The 24256-nt window shown below is 46.8% G+C and overlaps 1 protein-coding gene across 6 annotated transcripts in view; it reads right to left on the bottom strand.

Annotated features, from left to right (window-relative positions):
• Positions 1-24256, bottom strand: part of TECPR2 (tectonin beta-propeller repeat containing 2) — a 93632-nt gene that overhangs the window by 47885 nt on the left and 21491 nt on the right. For 5 of the 6 annotated variants that reach the window (XR_009053094.1, XR_009053095.1, XM_057730654.1 and 2 more), the window contains exons 3-8: positions 17730-17858; positions 17207-17338; positions 12246-12403; positions 6411-6723; positions 4105-4237; positions 844-1161 (exon numbers count right to left, since the gene is read on the bottom strand). Coding sequence is in view for 4 of the 6 variants with exons in the window: in XM_057730654.1 (XP_057586637.1) it covers positions 844-1161; positions 4105-4237; positions 6411-6723; positions 12246-12403; positions 17207-17338; positions 17730-17858 (1183 nt within the window). In the remaining 2 variants the exon portion in view is untranslated. The remainder of the gene's footprint in view (positions 1-843; positions 1162-4104; positions 4238-6410; positions 6724-12245; positions 12404-17206; positions 17339-17729; positions 17859-24256) is intronic. The other variant, XM_057730656.1, reaches the window with a different exon arrangement.

Below are 24256 nucleotides of genomic sequence, written 5' to 3'. Positions count from 1 at the left end.
CATAAATAGTAAGACATTGATTAAGTAACAAAATTTTGGCTTAAGAAAAAAAAAATTTAAATGAAGGATATTTAATTGGTGAAGATAAATCTCTGAAGTACAAATTATCCCAATGCAGGGATGCTTTAAATGGACGCAAATACTGTACACACTGATGGGCTCCGAGGCCTCCTTTAAGAAATGTTAACAAAGGAGCAAATGGATCACGGACCAATTTCGGGGGATCTGACAGTATCTTCCTTCAATATCACCGTGATCCTTAGCTAGAGAGGCCGGGCAGGCACCAAGGAGTAAAAGTTAAAAAAAATTCAATGTTAAATCCCATCTCTGGGGACTTCCCTGGTGGCCCAGTGGTCAGGACCCTGTGCTTCCACTGCCAAGGGCCCAGATTCAATCCCTGGTTGGGGAACTAAGATCCTGCAAGCTGTGCGGTGTGGCCACAAAAAAACAGATACAAAAAAACCCGTATCTGATGACAAACCCAACACTAAACACAACCTGATCCATCTAAAGAGTTCCATGACTTTCCTTCCAGGTTCATGGAGTCTCTGGCCTAATAAATGATATATATGAATAAAGCAGCATTTTTATTGAGATATTGAAAAGTGTAACACCCAGACCTGTTAAGCAGGGTGGTGTGTTACACTACAGTTCAATGTTCTACACGTGTGTAGAACGTATACATATTTCACAGTAAAATTCCTTCGAGGAGGAAAGGCCTTCGCTTTCTGTGCTTTCCTGGGCACGGGCAACGCTCACTCAGCGAGCAGCCTTCCCAGAGAGTCTGGGCAAAGACCCCACATGGGCAGAAGGAGGCCGTGTGTGCTCCGCTGTGGATGGTACCTGTCTTCTTCTTCCTCTTCTTCTTTTTCACCTTGAGAGGCTTCACAACGAGCTCCTGGTCGAAGTCCTCTGAGCTGATCACACTGAATCTCTTCGTGGTGAGCTGGTCGCCCTTGCCCAGCTCAGGGGCTGCCTGCGGCCCAGAGCCGCTGTCAGTGGAGTTGAGCGAGCTGCTCCTGCTCCTGGGCTCACTGGCCACGGAGCTGGCCACAGATGAGCCTCTGAGCCTCGTCTCAGAAGGCGTGGCCCCGGGCGGCTTCTCTGCACGCTGCCCATGGACCTGCTCTGTGCATGCCGACGTCTCCAGACCGTCCCACACTGAAAAAGAAGAGTCGGTTTTACTGTGATTGTCGGAGGGAAAGACTGAGTGCTCTTAAACAATACCAGCCTGCTGAATTCAGAGAAAAAAGCGAAACTAAAAGAACTGTACAAAAGGTTCCAACAAATGGTTTTTGTTCTCCAGGAAATTCATGCATCAAAATCTGTAAAATAACTCACTGCAGCTGTCTTCTGTAAATAACTCAAAGTAAGGGAATATCATAGAGCATTTCTCACTTCAACTCACAAACATGTATAAAGGAGAGATGCCTATCAGGAAAGGGCTTAGAGGGAATTCCCTGGTGGTCCAGTGGTTAGGACTCAGATCAGTGCTTTCACTGCCAGGGGTCCAGTGGCACAGCCAAAAAACAGAAACAAAGAAAACAACTACTCCAAGGGCATTTGAAAAACACACGTGTACCTATAATAAAATTTCCTGAAGTTCAAAGAGGGAAAGGTAGTTTTTCACTAGCGCAAACTCAAAACAGAGAAATTCGTTACAGGAGTCTGCATGGAGTGAGGGCAGAGAGCAGAGCAGGACTGACAGCAGGATGGTGGGTCCTGGCGCGCTCTGTCCCCACCTCCATGGACGCATCCTCCTCTCAACACGACACGAGGAGGTTCCAGCCACAGGACCCTCAACACAGGGCTGGGGCCCATTTTGGTCCACCGAGCCATCCTTTTGTTAGAGTACCTGCTGCATGCCAGACGCATCCTAGGTATGGAGACACGGCCCTCACCCAGATGGGCAAGCATTCCTGCCTCGCCTGGGGGCCTGAGGGCAGCTGCAGGCTCTGGAGCGCACAGTGGGGACACACAGAGCAGGCCGCTACTGAGTGAGCCCAGGGCAGGAAGTGACACACAGATCACGCGAGATTCCACAAGCAGATCCTGGTTTGGTGCTGCACTGTCTGATACAGTGGCCACCAGCCATGCAGCTGTTCAAATTCAAATTCATTAAAATGAAACAAGACTTAAAATCCAGTTCCTCAGTTGTACTCAGCACATTTCAAGTACTCGGCGGCCACGTGTGGGCAGTGCAGATACAGAGCATCTTCATGCCTGCAGCAAGTCCACCGGCCTCGTGGCTCCAGGTCACTTCTCCCCTGTGAGCGACACTGCCCCAGGTTGCACTGCTAAGGCCCCCCGTCAGAGGCTCAAGAGTGGAGCGCATTCCCTTTCTATGAAAGTCACGACCCTGGAATGACGTTCACCCCAAGTTGCCCTGGTCACTTAAGAGGTAAGTCACTCTCTTTTCTCACCATTTCTTGGGAGATTATAAATTCAGGACCAAGACAGCTAGTAACTCATTTTCATCTTTTTGAGGCTAAACATCTGGCTAAAATGAGGCTGTTTTTTATATTCTGCGAGCAGCTATACCTCGTATTCTAACGTTATAAAAAGCCACGTCTCATGCAGCTCACTCCCTCCTGTGCTGGAGGGAGGGCACCCCACTGCCTGCCCCGGGTCCCCGCTGCCTCTCTTGCAGTCACTCAGACGTTCACTAGCGCTGGTCCACGTACAAACACTGAGGATGGCCCTGTGGCCAAAAGACCCCACGGAAGCGGCAGCGTGCCCACAGCTACGGAACCGGGTGGCCCTCCTGACTCACCTGGTGAGGCGGGAGGAACTGTGGCTGAAGCAGAAATCTGAACGGTGACTTGGGGCTTGTCACGCACTGCCCCAATCCTCAATTCTCTAATCTGTGAAAGGAGGACACCACTAACAAACACGTCTTCTACGTACCCTGTGCTGCGTTAGGGCCACAAAGGTGAGTCAAGAGAGCCTTGCAATCAAAAGTCTATTCTTTCGTGAGCTGAGTGGTAAGTCAATGACTCTAAAGTCAAGGAGCAGCAGGAAAAAGGCCACCAGGAACACAGTGAGGAGAGGCTGACTCAACCAAGGTGATCAGAAGTACCAAAAGCGCAGCGACACCGACCTGGTCTTGCATGATGAGGGGAGGGGCGTGGGGGGCAGGGGGCAGCGCCCGAGGAGGGCAGGCCTCGTCGGGGAGACCCAAGCGGCAGTTGTGGGACAGGGCGCAGCCGAGCAAGGAAGGGCCAAGGCCACTCCAGCCGCAGGGAGGAAGGCAGCCTGGTCGGTGAACCTCAGAGGCCCCACGGAGGCGCTGGTGAACGTGGGCACGGCCCTCGCCTCGGGCATTGGGACTCCCACACGGGGCTGCCCGGAGGGTGGGTTGGACAAGATCCTGAAAGCTGAGTGCTGAGCCATCTCTGGAGACCGTGAGACCACTGAGTGATGACGAGGGGGGAGGAGGCGGGGGCCGTGTCCCGGGCCGTGTGCACAGGGCGCAGAGTGAGCGTCCCTGCTCATCCGAGCTCAGGCTCAAGTGTGGCGTCCCGAAGACAGTCAGCGGCACGGAGTCACCCGCACTGCAAGGAGGGGCTGTGGTAAAGTAAAACGACGCGTCCCAGGGACGTCCCCAGTGGTCTGGTGGTTAAGACTCTCCGCTGCCAATGCAGGGGGTGCGCGTTCCGTCCCTCCTCAGGGACGTTCTGCGTGACGCAGGGTGTGGGCAAAAAAAATTACAAAGTGTCCCAGGTGACAGTTAAATGTTCTAAAATCTCATGCATCGATTCCACAGGCTGTCTCAGCGTATTGGACTGAGATCGGTCAGGCGTGTGCCGAGTTCTCCTTCCTACTCGCCCAAACTCCCCACCCACCAGACCCACGGAAGCAACTCTACCAAACGTGAGGCCTGAGAGTGGGTCATATCCAAGGAAAGTATCACAGACCATCTTCTAAGAATCAAAGGAAACCCTCTGATACCTTCTTGTTCAGATAAAGCTATAATCACTTAACAACCAAAAAAATGGTAATGTTTATACATTATAAACTGCAATAATATACATTTTATAACAAATTTTGTAACAAACACATTTCATAACAAATACATTTGATGACACTATAACACACACAAACCTATTGCTGCTGGTCCTTCAGGCCTGCTTGAGAGTCTTATAATGTTTCTGTCTCCCTTTAAGAAAAATATTTCATTTTCTGTGCAGGAAACAGACACGATATCACCTGATCCTTCCAAACCAGCAATTGTGGCCTGTTCAAAAAAAAAAAAAAAAAAAAAATCACAAAACCCGGCAATAGTAATAGTTCACATCATACAAGCATGTGTAGGAATCCAAATAAGTCAAATTACTGCTCTTTGCAACCATGACTTTCTGAAACTTGGAGTAATTCAATCCAAAGTTAGGTGACATCTGACAGATGTGTGACTAAGTCGTACCCCCACCAGTAAATTTACGAGATGGAGTGAGTGGTCTGTCCCTGCCTCTCAGCTCTCTGAACCGGTCCTGGCCCTGCTCCACGCTCCCTGACCACCCTTGTCTGGCCAGCTTCAGATACATCAATCGGCCAGTCGAACTCCCAGCCCTACTCCTCCATGAAGCCATCCCTCTGCTTGAATTCTTTTCCTGACCCTCGCTCACTGGGAGAGTTCCAACTTGATTCAGGTGCCACCTCCTTGGGAAGAGTCCCTGACAAGCTTCCCCTCCTCGGCAATACCCAGGACTCTTCAGAGCTCACAGCACTTTATACAAACCCTCACCCGGCACGTCTCTCTCGGGCTGGAATGTGTGCTGTCAGGCCTAGGTCCCCTAATGTGTAGACTCCCGTGGGAGAGACTAGTATGTACTGCAATCATGGTTCTGAAGGAATAAATGAGGGAGGGAGGATTCCCCTCATGTCATCTGAAAGCAGACAGCAAACAAAACACAGGACAGCCCTGAGCCCACACTGACTGAAACAAAAAATTCTCACTTCTCAGTCAACAGTGCAAATAAGAGACTAGTTCATTACAGAAGAGAAAATGAGTCAAGGTCCTTTGTTGATTCTTAAATAATCCTGACTGTAGTTTGAAAGCTTCCAATCGTGTTGCCGTGCTCAGACTGTCTGCTCACAAGCAGCCCCTCTGTCTCCACTTCTCCACCTATAAAATGAAGTTAATTATACCTACTGGAGAAAGCCCTGGGTAAGTGCTCAGAAGAGAGGAACTGATGTACAATTACAACATATCTTGACCCCACCAATTAATGAGTGCACAGTAAGTTCAAAGAGTACCCAGAGAAAGAAGAAAAGCTGTGTTCTCTACACCTGGGGAAGAATACAAAAATGTCTTTCAAAATGTTCCTTAAGAAAAGAAACAAACTCAGGGCTAAAAGACACCTTGGTGATCCCCTAACCCACCTCACTCGTCTCCTCCCCATGTTCCAGGTAAGGGAGCCAAGCCAGGCAGAGGAGAGATCCCTGGTCAGAGGTAGAACCAGACCAGAATCTTCCAGGAAGAAGAAAAAGGCCAGTTTTTCTTTCTACTAAACCAGCAGTACCAGGCCTGGCTGATAATAGTCATTAAGAAGCCTTCAACACAGTGCAGAGGAATTTCATTTTCCGTTCATGTGATTTGTACAGCGAAGCTCTGCTTGTAAAGAAAAGGGTGTCTGTCAGAGGCCTCCCACCTTCACGAAGGAAGAATATGAGCAGGACGGGGGTGGGAGTGAGGTGGGGAAATTACAAAAGAGCAAAAACTCTGCTCTTAAGAATAAACAGAAACTAAACAGTTTTTTTTTTAATTCCTAAATCCATCTCTATTGTCAATAATCTCTTATCACCCTGATTTAAACAGAAATTGTTTCCTACCATGATTTAATAATGCTGGGGAAAAAAAATTACGATGGAAAGTTATCCAAATACACCATTAAGTAATAAAGCGGAAAAAAATGGCAAAACAATGTGGTCCCATTTGGGTAGGAGAAATAAGGATAAAAGAACAGGGTGGAAAGAGTGCTAGAGAAGGAGCCCCCTGCCCTACTCAGCACTGCCCTGGGGACGCCTTAGGGAGCGAGTCCCTACCATACCGTTTCTGTCATGACTGCATTCTCATTTAATACACTCATTTGGTAATGAGTAATTTGGGCAGTCAGAAAACACATGATACAAAGAAATTATAAACAACAAGTTTAATTTTGCACTTAAATAACACACACACACACACTTTCTTAGCAGGGGACAGGCCTATGAATATTTAAACCAAATATTTTTTCAAATCTACAAAAACAACCAAACCTTCATTTGGCTTCCCTGACTGGCCCAATGGAAAAAAGCAAAGCATTAGAATCAACGCTGTTCCTTCTATCATCTGAGAAATGGAGCAGTACAGTCCGTAAACATTCTCTCTCCTCTAGACACCAAAGATGTGGTACGATCACTTTACTTACCTGGTTGACGGTGTCTAGAAGGTAAATACTATACTCATTCCAACTCAACACCCAGCCTTCTTGAAAGAAACATGAAACAAGGCCCAGGTGTTTCTCGGGTGAGCCGCAACTTCCCCTGTCAGAGGATTCCAGGCGCGGGTAAAGCTCGAAAGGCTTGACTCCTCCAGCAAACACATCTTTTAAGATAAATGTGGCCTGAACAGTCCCATGGATGTCAGCTTTCCACAGCCGGAGCCCAGGCCGTGATGCGTACAAGGTTAGATCGCTTTGCTTACAAAGTCCTGGTATAAAACAAGCACCAAATTTCCCAGTGCTGAAATTACAAGAGAAAAAGGAGGAAAGAAAGAAAGAGAAACGGACTGATTTAAAGTGCTAGCTGTCAACCCCTGATATTAACTCTACCAAGAGTTTCTGGACTGAGGCAAAACAAGACTGATTCTTCTTTGAGCCCTTTTCTACAGTGTTTTCTGGTCACTGAACCGTCCATGGCCATCCCTGAGGCCACAGAGGACAGGGTCTCTGCCTCGCGCACCCTAAGGCACCCTCAGGAGTACACACCCCGCTGAGCACACACTCCACGTGCTGCACACAGTGCTCCATCTCTACTCCCCTTCAACCCCCAGGGCAAGTATCGCGCGAGGCAAGCTTCACGACTGCCTTTCTAGAGAAGCGGAATCGGAGGCAGAGGCGGCAGACCACCTGGGGGCAGAGAGGACTGACCATCCTCTCCCTGCCCTGAAATTCTGTTCCTCCTAATGTCTGGCTCCTGGGTTCACCCAACATCTCAGTGAATGAGCTTTATATCTGGAACTGGGGCAGCCCTTTCAGAATTTCTCTTAAATCTCTCAGAGGGACCAATCTCCATTCTGATCCTCTGGCTTGGGTTGTTTTGTTTTGTTTCCATTTTTAATACATGAACACAAACAAAGAATACAGATGCTTTGAAGCCTAATAATGAAATGTACACCCAGGAAACCATCCCTCAGCTTTGGAAATAAATCGACAGCCACGCGGCTGTCCTGCTCCAAGAGTCCCTGCCCCCTCCGTTCCCCAGGCGTGAGTCCCACACCGAATTTTGTGTTTATTATCCCCTTGCTTTTTTCGATAGTTTAACCACATACCTATGACTCCTAAACATTACATAATTTAGTGTTGTCTTTCATTTGTATAAAAATAACAGTATGATGCTATTTGCATCCTTTTGCAACTTGCTTTTAACGTAGTATTTCTAAGATTTATCCTTGTTGATAAAAAAGCTGTAGCTCATTCATTTCCAGGGCTATAAAGCACTCCACAATTCAGCCACCCTCTTGTTGACAGGTATTTGAATTATTTCCACTTCTTCGTTTTGAACAGTGCTCATTAGGAGAATTTCTGCACACGACCTCCTAGCACACAGCTGTAAGAGTTTGTCAAGGATATTTCAGAAGTGGAACTGTTGGATTGCTGGGTAACTCTGGGTTGTTGAATAAGAGCAAATTCAAGTTTGGAAGACCATTTCAAACTTTTCCCGATGTGTTTCCACCAGGCTGTACTCCGTCAGCAACCTACGAGTTCTCACTGCTCCACATCTTTGCCAGATCTCAGATGGCCACCAGAGTCCACATACTAAGAGTTTCAGTTTAACCCTAAGTCCTGCTGATTCTCTCTCCAAAGTATTTCTCTGATTTTGAATCAGAGAAAGAGTACTGGCTTTAGGTCGACACATGGGCTCAACTTCCAGCCCTGACATTTAAAAGCTACGTGGTGTGGATCTCAGTTTCCTAATCTGTAAACCAGGGAAGATAATTCCCACCTCAAAGGCTGATGTGAGGATTGAGAGACAATCAGGGAAGACACAAAAAGCCATGCTTGTGATTCTGTAGGTCCCACAAACGCCCGACTGCTTCTAATTCCCCCCGTCACCACCACAGGCTCCTGTGGGCCCTGGGCCGCTCTCCTCCCCTCCCTGCACAGCAGCACGCCCGACCCCGGGAGAGGAGGCGTCCGCAGGGCCCGCCCCACACAGGCGCGCAGACGACGTGATCTGGGTGTTTCTCTGCATGACAGCATCTCAATACATCCCTTGGCACCTTGGTAACTAGATCCCTCTGGACAGGGTCCAAGGAGGACACTGGATGCCAAACGGCTTTGAAACAAAGACTGTTTGACTAACCAACAATGAAGATGGTGAGGCTAACCTGACACCGTAGATTATTCATGGACAACTCCACAATCAGCCTCGTGTTCCAATTACTGCCTCTGGTGAATTGTTCTGGAAAGCTTCTCTAAATAGAGACACCCAAAGGATTCTAGCAGGGCAGCCCATAACCTCTCCCTCCTGCCTTTCCTGTCCAATCAGTTTCTATTTGGTGATCCAATTTTCAAATCTATTTTCCATCTACTACTAAGTCCTCTTAAAAATCTCTTGTCACTTCACCCTAGGTGACTAAAGCATTCATTTTAACAAATGTTCAGTGAGCTCCTGCACTGTGTAAGAGACCATGTGTGCTGCAGGCAACATGAAAGGTGTGTAAGGACGGTCTCGGCCCTGTCTTATCACGCACTGTAGAGACATGTGTCTGGGACATGCCATCTCTGAGGCTCTGAGAACTGCTCGAGGCCTACAGACAAAGGAGACACATTTTGGCTGGGTAATCAAAGGCTAGGCTAGACCTTGGTTACTGAGTGGACAATGCCCGGGTTGCAAAGGGGAGTGGGCACTCTGGGGAAGGAAAGGCGACCAGGGGCCCGGCGCGGGGCTGGGAGTGGGTCCGGGAGAAGGCAGTTAAGTTTGGGGATAACCAGCTACAGCCGGGTGCAAACTGTCCTCCAGCCCCAACTTGACCACCATCCGCCTGCAGGGTGATTGTGCAGCACTTGCTGATGTCATTCTGAACTGGACATGAAAACGCCAACTTTTAAGGTCTAAGCACTACAGGATTCTAAAATCATAAAGACATTAACCTAGTTTCTTAATTTTGGTGGAGATGATTTCTAGAAAAATCATTGATGACTAAAAAATATCTTAATTCCCTTTGTGAGCCACATTAATATGAAAGGGGTATTGCTGGTTATGAAATTCTAACCCATCTCTGACGGGTCTCTTTCTCTCACACCCCAGAGCCAACAAACCCATCTGCTCTGCCTTCAGAGCAACCCCACCAACCACCCAGTCTGGAGTGAGCCCCCGGTTTCTCACCTGAATCACCCGGCAGCCCCTGGCTGGCCTCCCTGAGCTGCCACCCGCACCCCCTCCCCCGGGTCAAAGCCCACTCATGACTTCTCAGCACTGCAATAAATCAGCCTCCGAGCAGGGCCCACAAAGCCTATACAGGGCGGGGCCCGCCCCCAGCCCCCTCCCCTGCCCCCCCCCACACCTGGCCTGTGCTCCTCAAACCCTCGGCACAGGCAGTGCTTCCGCCACAAGGGCTTTCTGAGGTGGTCCTCAGGGCTCCTCCCATCCTCCCTCAGGAATCTGTCCGGGCCCCACCACAGAGGAGCCTTCCCCGCCTGCCTACCCAAAACAGACACCCGCTAAGACAGACATCCTCGCGACCTCCATACCCATTTGCTACTACTGAACATTCTAGAACACAGTTTAATGTCTGTCTCCCTCAGAGGAACGTGAGCTCAAGATCAGAGCCCTTGTCGCCCTTGTTCACAGCTGTCTCCCCAGACTGAGAAGGGCTCCCAGCACACAGCAGAGACTCAGTGAGGATCTTCCAGTGTTGAATGAATAAACACTCTCCCTAGGGGACCTCATCCAAGGCCAGGGGTCTCCATGTCACCTGCATCGGATGACCTCATGTTCATTCCTGGCCGAGACCCCTTCCCTGGGCTTCCGACCTGCGTATGTCACTCTGGACTGTGATCCCCACTGAGCTACCTAACAGGCATCTCAAACGCAACACGCCCGAGACAGAACTCCTGATGTCTAGACCTTCAGCCTGGTCTCCCCACCTTAGTTAAACGGCTTCACCATCTGCCTAGCTGCCTCAGCCATGGGCAGAGAAATCCTTTCTTATTATCCCTTTCTCCCCCTCGCCCCATCCAATTCATCCCCAAATTACCCCTCCCTCTGCCTCCCCTCTCCTCTTCCTGCCACTCCCGGGACTCCCACAGCAGCCTCCTCACGGCTCCCTGCCTGTCCATCTCCAACTAAGTCCCCAGGCAGAAGCAGGGGGACGGTCCTCCTCCTGCCTAAAGCCCCCCCCTGGCTTTCCGCCCCGCCTAGAATAACTCAGGTGGCAGCACCCCTACCCTCAGGCTGGCTCAGGCCTTCCTTTCCAGCACCCGGCCCACTGCTCCACAACCACCCCAGCCCCCTCTGGCTCCTCGGACGTTCCAGGCCCCGGCCCGATCCAGGGCCTTGGCGTTTGTTGTTCCCCGAGACCAGAATGCTCTTCCCACGCTTCAGGCTTCGGCCCAAAGATCTCTCCCCCAGAGGCCTTCCCTGACCGTTCTAAGAGAGGCCCTCACCCCCACCCGACACTGCACTCTGATGTTTCCTCTGCAGCACGGACGGAGGCCTAGGCCTTTGTCTTACTCAAGGGCAGAGGCCCGTCCCCTGGCTCACTGCCGTCCCACCACGTGCCACCCAGAGGGACACTTGCTGAATGCACCGCCACCTCCAGGAGGCAGACGGGGCCGATGCCCTTTCCTAAGCACAACCTAACAGCACGCAGTAGAGACCAGCCTTCAGGACAAGGGGTTAAAAGCATTTCTGTTCACTCTGCTACCCCCCACTCCTCTAACGCAGCTCCCAAGGAGGAACGGGACATGTTTATCTGTTTCTACATCGTGCAGCTGTGCCTGTCGAGAGCACGCTTCCAATCCAAGCCGCCCAAAGACCTGGCTACCCAAACGCACGGGGAGGGGGTCACACAAAGCTGCCCAGGGTTCACACAGGACGTTAGAAGGCCAGGTCTGAAGAGGAAGACTGTCGGGTGTATGAGCCACCTTCCCTCCAGACACGATGCAGGAAGACGGACAGACAAGCCAGGACAAGACGTCAGGCAGAAGAGTGGGATCCTGGCAGGGGGAACGTCAGGGCCAGGTTGTACAGAACCACTAAGCCCAAGCTGCAAATTCTGCTGAGTGTTCCAGGGGCCAACAGGGAGACTAGTATTACAAAAAGACCAAACTGTCACTGGAGTTAAGGGGGTATTCAGTATGGAAAGTAGAAGCCGAAGGGGAGGCACGACAGTGTCTTTTAACAGCCATGGACCGCCATGCAGAAAAAGAATAAACTCGCACTGTATTGCTGCAAAGCCCGGGACACAGCATACCGGATGCTGAGAGCACTGGAGGCTGGCACCACCAGCACCACCAGCACCACCCGGTCCTCGGCAACACCCGCTGCACACCCACCCGGCTTCCCAGCCACCTGCTCCCCACCCTCCACCACCACACCACCCAACCCCCTCCGTGTCCCTGTCCCCGCCCCCCCAGCCCACATGCCGTCCTGCCCCCTCCCCCAGGAGCTCTACCATCTCCTACCGTCTTCCTCCCCCTCCCCTCCCCCGGGCAGGGGACGGGACTGGACTGTTCCTCCAGGGAGTGGGTCAAGGGAGAGGCCCTCTCTCAGCCTGGAGCCCTGACCCCTGCCAGACCTGTCCCCCTCCCTCAGGACGCCTCCCCCCCCCAGGCCAGGTTAGAGCACATGCGAACTCTGTCCGCACCACCCCCCTCTGCTCCACAGCAGGTGACACAGCGCTGAGGTCTCTCCATTTCCACACCCAACCCTGACCCTGACCCCTGACCCGGGCTGTGGAGGAGGGGGCCTGCAGGGAGCTGATGCCTGGACCCACCCAGCGCCTTGTCACCACAAGTTGTGACACTGGTGACGCTCACCTTTTCCTTGGCTGTGTTCCGATTTGCTTGACAGACTTCTCCTCAGTGTGAAAAAGCAGACTTCTCTGCAAAGTGGAGACGAGCAGCATCTTCTGGCTGTAGTCCAGCTGCACGACGGAGGCCGGCTCCTCCAGCACCAGGTGGGAGCGACAGACGCCCTGCGGAGAGAGGCGGGTGAGGCCCCCAGGCGAGGCCTGCAGGCTACAGAGACCCCACGTCCGCCAGGACTGGCCCGCATGCCTCCTGTGTCTGCATTTCGGTCAGTGTCTACCTTAAAACAAATGCTTTAATTCTCAGATTCAGTGTCAACCCACTGCAATGAAATTATTTGCAAAAGTCCTCACTAATGAGAAGATAGTCAGGGTTACCATCTATGTCAGGCTACTTCAAGTCTGCCAAGAAACATCTTAAAATTCTGTATAATTTTTTTTAAATGTTCTCAGTACATGGTTCACAGAAGAACCCATAAAGATCTAAGCAGAAATACATAGCACCATGTGTATTATTTATTCCAACAGAACACAACGGGACTTTCTATAAAATTATTGTGACAACAATCAAAGTCCACATCACACTCCTCCTCCACAAAGGGTTCAAAGCAATTCTGGGGACATTACACCCCTGCCTACTGAAAGGGTCAGAAGAAACAGGTTAAAAAGAAATTAAAATGGTATTAAGTATACTAAAGAACAAAGTAAAGTTCTAGAAGGCATTTTACTGCTAACGCAAACTATAGTTCTTGGTGTCGAATATCCAATCCTATAAGTCACTCTTCCCCTGAACCCATTTCTTTAATGGCTTGGGAGATATTGACGCAATGTCTTAGACCTCTGCGGAGAAAGGGAGCAGCAATCAGACTTATTGGTAAGGTTTACACACAGTAAAATTCACCCTTTTTAGATATACAACTCTACTAATTTGGACAAATGCATATGGTTGCGTAACCACCAACACACTCCAGACAGGGAAATTCCCATCACCCCCCAGATATCAAGGACATTAAGCCAGACTTTCCTCCCACCTTTGCAGTCATGCAGACTGTAGCTTTTCAATTTTTGACTTAGCTTGTAATGGAATTAAATTTACTGTACTGTATTGTGCAAAAACATACATCCTCCCGTGTCGTTTTTGCCAATCTCATGAAATACCTGTGTCTTTAAAAAAAATGATCAGGGCTTCCTAGGTGGTGCAGTGGTTAAGAACCCGCCTGCCAATGCAGAGGACATGGGTTCAATCCCTGCTCCAGGAAGATCCCACATACCACGGAGCAACAAAGCCCGTGCGCCACAACTACTGAGCCTGCGCTCTAGAGCCCGTGAATCACAACTATTGAGCCCATGTGCCGCAACTACTGAAGCCAATACGCCTAGAGCCCGTGCTCCACAACAAGAGAAGCCACGGCAATGAGGAGCTGCGCACCACAACAAAGAGTAGCCCCTGCTCACCGCAACTAAAGAAAGTCTGCGGGCTTCCTAGGTGGCGCAGTGGTTAAGAATCCGCCTGCCAATGCAGAGGTCACGGGTTCGATCCCAGCTCCAGGAAGATCCCACATGCCGCGGAGCAACTAAGCCCGTATGCCAAAAAAAAAAAAAAAAAGCTATGGAGAAAGCCTGTGCTCAGCAACAGGGACCCAACACAGCCAATAAATAAATAAATTTATTAAAAAAATAAAAAAGATCAGAAGCTCAACAGTGCTGGGAAAACCGGTCAGTAGCTAAGGACAGTGCTTCCCGCATGGGTTGCTCTCTCCACTTCCTGACATGGTGCGTGAGCAGCGTCCCCTCTGTGCAACTCAGGCTGGGGGAGTGACAGCAGGAAAGTACAAATATGAGGACACCTAAAACCTGAACAAAACATTTTCCAGGCAGGTAGCAGTTCTCAAAGTGGGGTCCACAGTCCCTGAGGGTCCTTAGAACCTCTCGAGGTCAAAACCATTTTCATTATAATACTAGGTTTTATCTGCGTTTTTCACTGAGCTGTGCTTTATACTGATGGTCAGTAGAGCTACTGAAAGCTCGAATGGGCCCGAGATGAGCAGGGCACCAAACTCCAGTAGTTGCCATGGTGCCCTTAGCCGTGGGCCCTTGCAGCAAAAACATGAATATCACCTCAGAAGGTCTCTGAGGCAGGGAAATGATAATTGCATCAAATCTTGGCCCTTGTGTGCACCTATCTTTGTATTCTCTGTGACAAAGCAGGGCGTGCACACAGCCCTCCTGCTGATGCTGAAGCACTGCGGTTCTCTCAAGGAGGAAGCACTCGTGCGACTGCCTGAGCGGTGAGCTGAACCAGCCGCTTCTTTTCATAGAATACATGTTTACTTGAAATACTATCATTGTTCAAAGTTGCGAATTTGGCAGGTATTTTCTCAGAAAGAACAAAGCGAGCCTGTCACTTCAAGGAAAATAAGTATTCGTTGCTGATAATAAAATTCAAGTTCACAAGTGAAGATTAGAACTGGAAAACTTGTATCCACCCTTGTGAACCTGACAGATGCCCAACAGCTAAAGACTTTTCTCATGAGAATGATGGTAACATTAACAAAGGTGCTCTCTTCGATATAATTAACTGTGTCAGCATCTGGAAGACCTGCACCGCTCAGCAGATCAATATTTTCCAAGCAACCAACGCACTATGTTATAGAACCATATGAGTCAAGGAGCCACTCTAAATGTAAGACAGACCAGTGGATTTTACTGTAAGAGAGAGAGAAAAATTCATCCCCATGCTTTCAGATTCCATGCTGCAACCAACTTTTAAAGAAACTACCGTTAGTCAATTTGGGGATGTGATTAAAGAAGAATATCCACAAGTCTCTGGAAGGGCTATTAATATACTCCTGTTTCCCACTACATGTCTGTGTGAGACCAGATTTTCTTTATTACTCCAACCAAAACAATGTATTGCGACAGACTCAATGCAGAATCCAGGTGTCTTCTATTAAGGCAGACATTAAAGAGATTTGCAAAAATGTAAAGCAGTGCTACTCTTGAAAATAGTAGTAGTTTTGTTGTTGTTGTTGCTACTCTTGAAAATAGCAGTAGTAGCTTTTTGTTGTTGTTGTTTTGTCTTGGTATTTTTTTCCGCCACGCCGTGTGGCTTGTGGGACTTTAGTTCCCTGCCCAGGGATTGAACCTGGGCCCTCAGTAATGAGAGTGCAGAATCCTAACCACTGGACTGCCAGGGAATTCTCAGTAGTAGTTTTGAAAATAATTATTTTCACAAAAGTATGTTATTTATGTTAAGATATAATGACTTTATTATTTCAAAATAAAATTAATAAATATTTTTTTAATTTCTCAGTTTTAATTTCTAACATAGTACACTCAGTAGATATAAAACCTATATAAGCAAAACCTCTTTGGAGTCCTCTTTTTAAGACTGTGACGTGTAAAGGGGTCGTGGGACCAAAAAGTTTGAGAACTACTGCTAGAGAATATTCACAGTAGACAAGTCAGTCTTGGATCAGAGGGACGAAAAGTCACCCAGCTAGTAACTGCTGAATTCCTAGATGCTCTCGGAATGATGAGACAAATAAGAAAACAAAAGGACCGAGCCACCAAGGAGCGCATTCTAACGGGGCCGATGGATGACGAAACCAAGCATAGGCCGGCATAAAGCCACACACGCAACGGGAGCAGACCCCCCGTCTGAAGCTGAGCTCTGCCGGGCATCAGCTCGTGACCGATCCCTTGGAGCCTTGGTTTCTTACCTACTGACTGAAGATCAGAACACACAGCTTAGGGCTCTGTCCTGAGGCTTAAATAACAAATATGAGGGCAGGGCTGGGCTCCCTGCTGCCACCAAACCTCCTCCTTTTCCACCAGTCTCTCCCACATACTAGAGTTGGCCGGGGGCGAGCTCCCCACCCACTGGAAGCACGGACCCCTGTCCACAGCGTGGACAAAGAATGCTGCCTGCCATATTGCTAAGTAAAGGATGTTGCAGCCATCAGCCTCTGTAGCGCCCCCCCAACACCCTGAAGGGGTTCAGGGTGGAAAAGAACAGGACACTGGCCCTAGATAGTTAAGGGGCACACCAAAGGAATGATTTCAATGAGCCCAGACCCTTCTATCTTCCCACACATAGAAAAGTGCTAAATTCACTAACGTGAGATGTTTGTTTTTTCTTTAATCAGCAGAAATCTTGATGTTCAACTACCCGGTTTGTTTTTTGCAAAACTCCTATATATCTTGGCTCTTCCCCTACCTCTTTGGAGCAATCCCTCAGTGTCATCTGAGAGACTGTCTCCCGGGCTTAAGTCCTCAGTAAGTCCACCAAATAAAAATTCTCTTAGGTTGTACTTTTTTTTTTTCAGTTGACAAAAGTCATGACTGTGAAATGCTTCACGTCCTCCTACGAACCCTTCAAGGAATTACGTTTTATAGCGGTTTCTTTTCTAAGTGGTAGCGATAGACAACAGGAGAATGAAAAAAGTATATGTTCCAGTAGAAACAAAGGCCATTTCTTTAGATACAGAAGTAGAAGCTTATAAAGCATTAGAAAAAGCCTTGAAAGAAAATGTTACAAATAACAACTGAGATTAGAAAGGGACCACAGGAATTCCTGGTGGCCTAGAGCAGCGGTCCCCAACCTTTTTGGCATCACAACTGGTTTCATGGAAGACCATTTGTCCACGGACAGGGAGAGGGGTGGCAGATGAAGTTCTGCTTGCTCGCCCACCACTCACCTCCTACAGTGCAGCCCGGTTGCTAACAGGCCACGGACAGGTACCCATCTGCGGCCTGGGGGTTGGGGACCCCTGGCCTATAGGTTAGGATTCTGGGCTTTCACTGCTGTGGCCCGGGTTCAACCCCTGGTTGGGGAGCTGAGATCCCACAAGCCAACCAGCACAGCCAAAAACAAAGAAAAAAAGAAAGGGACAGTGATCAAGAATTCAAGTTGACCAACTCTAATTTCTCCAAATATAAGACCAACAATATTTCTGAAAATAATTTTACCTGATCTAGATCCAGAGAAGAATAGACAATTTTCCCTTTGTCATCTCCAGAGAACAATTTCATTCCGTTGGGGCTCCAAGCCAGAGCTGTTATGCTATTTTTGTGAATACCAGTGATGTCAAATCTCCGTAGCTATGAATAAACGATAAAAATACACACAAGAAAAGGAAAAGGATAAACACTGAAATGGAGCTATGCGGACAAGGTGGGACGCAATCCCTCCTGTTTATGGAAGAGCTGGTGTCCCCAATCTGTTTTCCATGCAAAACCTTGCACAAGGGTCCATCTGTCTATTTACCTTTAAAACTGACAGAGAAGAGCCAGAGAATATCAAGCAATTTAAATTACCCATATGTACTTCTGCCAACTGTCCTCCCAGGAACAAAAATGGTATCTGATTATAAAGAGCACAGAGTTAGGCTTTTCTGAGTAAACATTTTCTCCGCAGATGAGGACTTCTCATTTTAAAAGACATGAGGAATCTGCCAAGAAGTTAAGAAATGCTAAAATAATTAGTACTTACCTGTTTATTTCTCCCTGGTAACGAGGATACAAGTTGAAAGACTGCAACCCTCCCAGAGGCTGTGCCTGCAGCCACCAAATCATCGAAGCAGCTCAGTAGCTTCACCACCGTGATGGATTCCGTCTTCCCCTGAAAGAGGAAACATTCAAGAACAACTGGGCCTACATTAGTGCTGGAGAAATGTCACCTGCAGGTGCTCAGGCCTGGCTGATGTCTCATCCATTAGACGAACAGTCTGAGACCAGAGCTGCCCCCTCCCCCAGGAAGAAGAGTCTGGAGAGAGAGATGGGAAGAGGACCAAGCAACGCCCAGACAGCAGGGACTACAGGTGACCTTTGAACAATGTGGGGGGTAGGGGTCCCTCGCCCCTACCTCACAGTCAAATCTGCACATAACTTTATTGAGGTGTGGTTGATTTACACTGTTACTTTCAGATATGCAATATAGTGATTCAAAACTTTTATATTATACTCCATGTACAGTTACTATAAAACACAGCTTATATTCCAAAAATCAACAAAAAAACCCCCAAAACAACTGGGTCTGTCACCAGGCCAGCTTTCAAAATGTGAAACGTTACCTACCAGTGGAATGGAAAACCTCACTGGGCTACAGCCTATACATATTCCTGATGGAAAATGTACATAATTCAGAAAGATAATTAAGTCTCTTTTCCTTTCTAGGTATTTTTATGTTTGAAATTATACACACACACACACACACTTTTTTTTTTTTTTGGAGGGTCATGCCTCACAACATGTGGGATCTTATTTCCCCGACCAGGATTCGAACCTGCACCCCCTGCATTGGAAGTTGAGAGTCTTAACCACTGGACCACCAAGGAAGTCCCTGAAATGGTAGAATTGTAAAACTGCACTTCTGCTAAAGGAAATACTGATCAATCAAGTGTGAATGCACTGAGCTCTCATCAAGAGAGTACTAACGAGCCTGGACAAGAGAGGTAGTTCCCTCCAAAGCCCAGATCGGGAGCCAGAAGGGCTATCCCAGACCCAAGCTCCACTTTCTTCTCTCTCAATGTGGGACCAGTCATCCCTTGACTGTCGGCCATGGTGTGCACCTGCCATGCAGGCTTGCCTGAGGATCAGTGAAACGATACACTTGAGAGTGCTTTACAAACTGATTCCTAGCATGTTTTGGTTCTTAGATCAATAATCATATTAAATAATATTAACTCAAGCTTAATACATTGGTTTATTAAAAAGCACATGTCAAGCACTGAATACAGATATTCAGGCTTCCAGCGCACCTGAATCATCATTTTTTATTTTGAAACCACTCATTCAGAAAAATTGCACAATCATTTCGACCTTGCTAAGACATACAGCAAGAGCTTCAATAAACCGTTTTGATCCCTGATGCAGTAATTCAGATGGTAATCAATCTGTCAAATACGCAAGCATCCCCTCCACATTCAGGGTACCGACCTGGCTGCTATGGTAATACACAGTAGGGCACAGGCCCGCCCTCTCAAGGCTGAGCTGTAGCAATGAGACAAGCACATGAAAAGCCAGCCACCCCCAGGAGTGCGGGTAGTAGTGACTGAGCTCACTTTCATCTGCCACTTTATAGTTTTCAGGGTATGTTCACGAGCTATAAATACAGCTGGGGGCACAGCATGATACAAGGTAAGGGATCTGGATCTTAAGCTACAGGAAGATGCCTGCTTTTGCAGGTGTATCAGTCTGAGGTGTTTCTGGTAACCCCACTAGGAACAGGATGGAAGGAGGAGGGCAAGGACCAGGCAGGAGGACCAGCTGGGAGCCTCCTGCGATAGTTCAGGTAGAGGCAGTATACACCTGGTCAAGAGAAGCAGCAAACTGAACAGACTCGAGGGCAGTAAACCCTGAGCAAAGAAGAGTATGAAGACCCTGTCAGAATAAGGGGAAGAAGCGATGAACAGAGTACAGCGACTCTCCCTGTAAGGGACGCTCTCTTTGCAGTGCGTGTCCTGCCTGCGCTGGGCAACCTGTTCTGCGCTTTACAGGAATTATGTCCCGGGGTCCTCAAGCCACCGAGAGGGCAGGTGCTGGAGTTATCCACATTTTACAAAGGTGAGTGACTTGTCTCAGGTCACACAGCTAGAATCAAGAGGCAGGACTCATGCCCAAGTGTGGCCCTGCAGAGGCCCTACCCTTCCTTGCTGCCCTGTGCCTTCTGAGCGGATCCACGGCCATGGAGATGGAAGACGTGGTGGGCTGCTACTACGTCAGGAATCTAAATCACTGACTGGAGATCTTGCCACATCATAGCACACCATCAAAATGGCTGTGGAACTTTTCTGAATGAATGGTTTCACAATAAAAATCATCACTCAAATCGGCTGGAAGCCTGAATATCTATATGCAACGCTTGTACACATGCTTTTAATAAACCAATGTACTAAGCCTGACAACATGATTTAATATGAGTATTAATAAATGTTATGGTTCTTGACTTAAGAATCAAACATTCAAAGAATCCGACTGTCAATACCTAACTATACTTCAGACAGAAACAAAATATGAAGTTTCAACTTCTGACAGTATAACACTCTAGCTATTCTGAAAAATATTCCTCTCCAAACACCTAGAAATGCAGAATAAGGTACATAAAACATTCTTTCAAATGCATAGCTGATCGTTAGACAGTAAAGAAAATCTACATGAGCCAAAACCAAAAAGAATACTGTCAAACCAGAACAGAAGCCAGCACTGAAGCTATAGGTAACCAGCGGGTGGGGGGGGTGGATCTGGCCTTGGCTTTCTGAGATGAGCAGGGTTAATGTGGACAAGGCTCAGGCAGATGAGGTGGGGAGCTGGAACTGATCTCCCTGCAGAAGCCAGAACCCCTGAAGACCTAACTCTCAGTGAAAATGTAAACTAGGGAAAAATCAATTTGCTGGCCAATGGAACTGATAAGGAACTCTGTCTTATATATTAGGCACTGACTGGAGTGAATAAAAATGAAGAATGGTTCCTAAGAAACCTGCTCTATCCAGCACCAGAGTTTCAATTTATTCTCCCTTCCCACTCGAAAGAAGCCCCATGCCAGGCATGTTATCTGACTTGCTTCCATGTTTGCAGCACTCCAAGATGCCTGGCAGAGAGACCATAAACCCACCTGTGGAACACAGCCTCAATCCAGGCCCCTCAGGATTCCACATATTAGGATCAGCCACACAGCTCACAACTAGAAACTACCACAGGGAAGCAGGCCCCGTAAAGAAGAATCAACAAAACAAGCAATCACAGAACTGGACAACCCCTCACCCTGACTCAAGTGTTTCATTTAGATTGAGGAGATCCAGAACATAAAAGAAATAAGCATAAGGGGAGGCATAAATTGGGAATTGGGGGTTACTATATATAAAACAGATAAACAACAAGGACCTACTGTAGAGCACATGGAACTATACTCAGTATCTTGTAATAACCCATAATGGAAAAGAATCTGACAAAGACTATAGAACTGAATCACTCTGCTATACACCTGAAATGTTGTGAATTATCTATGCTTCAATATTAAAAAAAGAAATATGCTTAAAAATTTTAAAGAAATATAACAGGAAATTGAAACATAAGAGCAAATTATCAGAAATAATTAAATAGAAATGAAAAAGAATCAAAAGAATTTAAAATCTCAGTGGTAGATTAAATATCAGGGGTAGATTAAACAGCAGACTAGTCACAGCTAAAAGAAAATTATCGAATTAGGTGACAGATCTGTGCAGCAAAGAAAAGATAAGAAATACGACAGGTAAGAGTCATAGAGGATAGAATATGAAGGTCCAAGCTACATCTAATTGGGATTCCCGAAGGAAAGAAAACAGAGGATAAGAGAAGGAAATATCTTCAGAAATAAGGGCTAAAAATTATGCAAAACTGATAAAAGACCTATATTCTCAGGAGCACAAGCCTTGAACAAGACTCATGAAAAGAAATACACACATACACATCTTATAGTGAAACAGTAAAACCTCAAACGCAATGAGAAGACGTCACAGAAATGTCAGAGAAAAAAGGGAAATAACATGAACAATTATTAATAAAAGACTTCTCAACAATGGGGTCCAGAAGACATTAGCATATCATCCTCAAAGTCCTAAGAGGAAAAAACTGCTGGTCTTATACTTGAATAGTATACCTCTAAATATTTCAAAGACAGAAACACATTCAGACAAACAAAAAATCAAGAGTACTTACCACCAAAAGACTTCAACATAAGAACTACTAAAGGATATACTCCAGCAAGAAGGAAAATGGTTGCAAAGGGAAGAACTGAGATGTAAGAAGGGAGGGCAAGTAAAGACATTGGTAAAAATGTGAGGGAGTCTAAACAGCGACTATAAAATACAATAATAATAATGTCCAACTTGAATAGTTAAATATAGAATGAAAATACTAGATAGTTACATGTATGATGAGAAAGGCCAGAGACATAAAAAAGCTACACACCAATATCCTTCCATGAATACAGACACAAAAAATTTGAACAAAATATTACTAAAATGAATACAGCAAGATTAAAAAAAAGGAAAATATGGAATTCCCTGGCAGTCCAGTGGTTAGGATTTGGTACTTTCACTGCCAGGGCCTGGGTTCAATCCCTGGTCGGGGAACTAAAATCCCACAAGCCGTGCATTATGGCCAAATAAATAAATAAATAAAAGGATAATATATCATGACAAAATGGGGTTTATAAGAGTAATGAACTGTTGGAATAACAACCAAACTCAATTCATGTAACACATGAATAAAGAAGGAAATCATACCATCACAACAAACTCAGAGCAAATATCTGACAAACTTCAATACTCATTCATGATAAAAATGCTCAGAAAACTAGGAATAGAAATAAACAGAAATAAAAAGCATCTGTGAGGAGTCTATAGCTAATGTAACAGTGAAGACTAAGGCTGAGGCAAAGATGTCTATTCTCGCTGTAGACGCTACACAGCGGTCCTAGCCAGCACATAAGTCAAGTGAAAAATTAAAGGCATACAGACTGGAAAAGATGAGGTGAAACTCTTTCTCCAGAGGCAAACACGATCACCTATGTAGAAAACCCTAAGAAATCTACAAAACAGGACATAAGTGAAACATACAAAAATCAACTGTATTTCTATAAAGTGAAATAAAACTGTTGTATAGTTTTTCTATTATCTGTGAAGTGATATAATATTATTTGAGGGTAGACTAAGATAAGTTAAAAGGCACATATTGTAAACCCTAGAAAAACTACTAAAATAAAACAAAACACACAGCGCCTAATAAGCCATAGTGCACATAAAAATAGAAATATGAAAAAATTCATTAATCTAAAAGGTAAGGACTTCCCTGGTGGCACAGGGGTTAAGAATCCACCTGCCAATGCAGGGGACACGGTTCGATCCCTGGTCCAGGAAGATCCCACATGCTGCGGAGCAACTAAGCCCATGAGCCACAACTAGGGAGCCTGTGCTCTAGAGCCCGTGAGCTACAACTAGTGAGGCCACATGCTGCAACTAATGAAGCCTGAGCACTTAGAGCCCGTGCTCCACAACAAGAGAAGCCACCGCACTAAGCCTGCACACCACAATGAAGAGTAGCTCCCACTTGCCACAACTAGAGAAAGTCTGCATGCACTTGCCACAACTAGAGAAAGCCTGCATGCAGCAATGAAGATCCAATGCAGCCAAAAATAACTTAATATTAAAAAAAAAAAAAGGATAGGTGGGATAAGCAGAAAAGAATTATCAAGATGGTATACTTAACTAATAGTTCTCAATTGGGACAATTTGGTCCATTCCCCCCACTCCCCATCCCATGGGACATTTGGCAGTGTCTGGAGGTTGCTACAAATTGGGAGATACACTGTCATCCAACAGGCTGAAACCAGGAATGCTGCTAAACAGCCTACAATACACAGGACAGCACCCCAGGACCAAAATGTCAACAGTGTCAGGTTGAGAAACCTTAACTTAAATCCAACCATATCAATACTTACATTAAGTATAAATGGCCTAAATATGCCAATTAGAAGGTAGAGATTGTCAAACTGGATAAAAATGTGAGACCCAACTATCTATTGTGTGGGTCAAAAAGTGCCTTCAGTTTTTTAAGTAAAAATAAAAGATACATTTTTCATTTTCACCAAGAACTTCATTGAACAACGTATTCACCCTTTTGTTCCACTACCTTTTGCCATTTTTTAGGTAACTTTATAATTCCATCTTCCCAAAACTTCTTTTTTTTTTAAACTTAATAAAATACCTCAGTTTTTTCTTTTTTTTCAAGTCAACTATTTTATTTATTTATTTATTTTTGGCTGTGATGGGTCTTCATTGCTGTGTGCGGACTTTCTCTAGTTGTGGCAAGTAGGGGCTACTCTTCGTTGTGGTGCGTGGGCCTCTCAGTGTGGTGGCTTCTCTTGTTGAGAAGCACGGGCTCTAGGAGCGCAGGCTTCAGCAGTTGCAGCTCATGGACTCAGCAGTTGTGGCTTGAGGGCTCTAGAATGCAGGCTCAGTAGTTGTGGCACACGGGCTTAGC

The sequence above is a fragment of the Hippopotamus amphibius genome, chromosome 4 (genome assembly GCF_030028045.1).
Source record: "Hippopotamus amphibius kiboko isolate mHipAmp2 chromosome 4, mHipAmp2.hap2, whole genome shotgun sequence".
NCBI lineage: Eukaryota > Metazoa > Chordata > Mammalia > Artiodactyla > Hippopotamidae > Hippopotamus > Hippopotamus amphibius.
Note: the sequence above shows the minus strand (reverse complement) of the source record. Positions and strands in the feature narration are given on the sequence as shown.